The sequence below is a fragment of the Cynoglossus semilaevis genome, chromosome 11 (assembly GCF_000523025.1).
Source record: "Cynoglossus semilaevis isolate Cse_v1.0 chromosome 11, Cse_v1.0, whole genome shotgun sequence".
Classification (NCBI taxonomy): domain Eukaryota; kingdom Metazoa; phylum Chordata; class Actinopteri; order Pleuronectiformes; family Cynoglossidae; genus Cynoglossus; species Cynoglossus semilaevis.
In genome coordinates, this window is record NC_024317.1 from 511,341 (window position 1) to 512,464 (window position 1,124).

The 1,124-nt window shown below is 49.9% G+C and overlaps 1 protein-coding gene across 1 annotated transcript in view; it reads left to right on the forward strand.

Annotated features, from left to right (window-relative positions):
• trim62.1 (tripartite motif containing 62, tandem duplicate 1) overlaps nucleotides 1-1,124 on the forward strand; it is a 15,350-nt gene that overhangs the window by 10,152 nt on the left and 4,074 nt on the right. Inside the window, exon 4 of the mRNA XM_008319637.3 lies at nucleotides 529-785. Coding sequence (XP_008317859.1) covers nucleotides 529-785 — 257 coding nt within the window. The remainder of the gene's footprint in view (nucleotides 1-528; nucleotides 786-1,124) is intronic.

Genomic DNA, 1,124 nt, shown 5'->3' on the forward strand with positions numbered 1-1,124 from the left:
TCATCTTTTGTAGAAGAGCTGGGATTAATTTCACATGAATGTCACGACCTTCCAGTCACGTCGTCACTGAAAGGTTCCACAGTTGAAGAACATCGTCCAGACTGAGGAAGAATCAAACAGATATCAACCAGAACCTTCTTACACTGACCCACCGCTGCAGCACGTTCACACCACAATACTCAGGTTTCACTCTGCTCTTCTGAAACCTCTAAACACCGACTGATCAGGAGTGGATCCCCCTACAGGCCTGTGACCACACTGCACGTCACTACTTAACGTCTGTCCGACAAACAACGTTCACGTTTCACCTCTCCTTCCTCACTTTGACCCTCATTTCCCAAAATGCACCTTGCTCTGGGTCAGTTTCTGTCTGTGGTTCAGTTTGGTCCGAGGACGAGGACGAACTCCCTGGAGAAGAGGAAGAGACTGTTATGATTTATGAACCAGGTGTAGAAACAGAGTTCTCCTGGTCTTTTTTTTTTTCATCAGTGATTTTTCTCCAAATCCTCGTTTCTTTTTGTGTTGCAGTCGTCGGCGAAGAGTTTACGCGCGACCATCGGTGACGCGTTTGAGCGCCTGCACCGCTTCCTCCGCGAGCGTCAGAAGAGCATGCTGGAGGAGCTGGAGACGGACACGGCCCGTAAACTGGCGGACATCGAGCACAAAATCCAGTGCTACAGCCAACAGCTGCGCGACGTCAAGGAGGGCATTCAGATCCTGCAGGAGCGACTCAACGAGACGGGGCGACACGACTTCCTGGAGGGCGTGGCTGTCACGTCGGAGAGGTGCTTCATCTACAGAGATTTACAGAAAAACACTCCAGTAATCTGTTGATGAGGAGGAGAAATAAGAGTACGGTGTTTTGTTCATGCTAACAGGGAGCGTACAGATGTTAGCAGCAGCAGCTAAGGAGAAACGATTGTTAGACTTAGCTGGTGTTTATAACAGAATCAGTAGAACAGTCAGTCCCAGGTCTGTGGCTCAGATCTTGGTGTCAGGTCACCAACTCTGACCGACGACCTTTCTCTGACCCAGGGGTTTTAACTGTAACAGAATCGTCGTCCTCTTCTGATTGGATGGCCTCGTCCTCATCAGTTACTGTGAGCTCGGTCCCTCAGACGTAG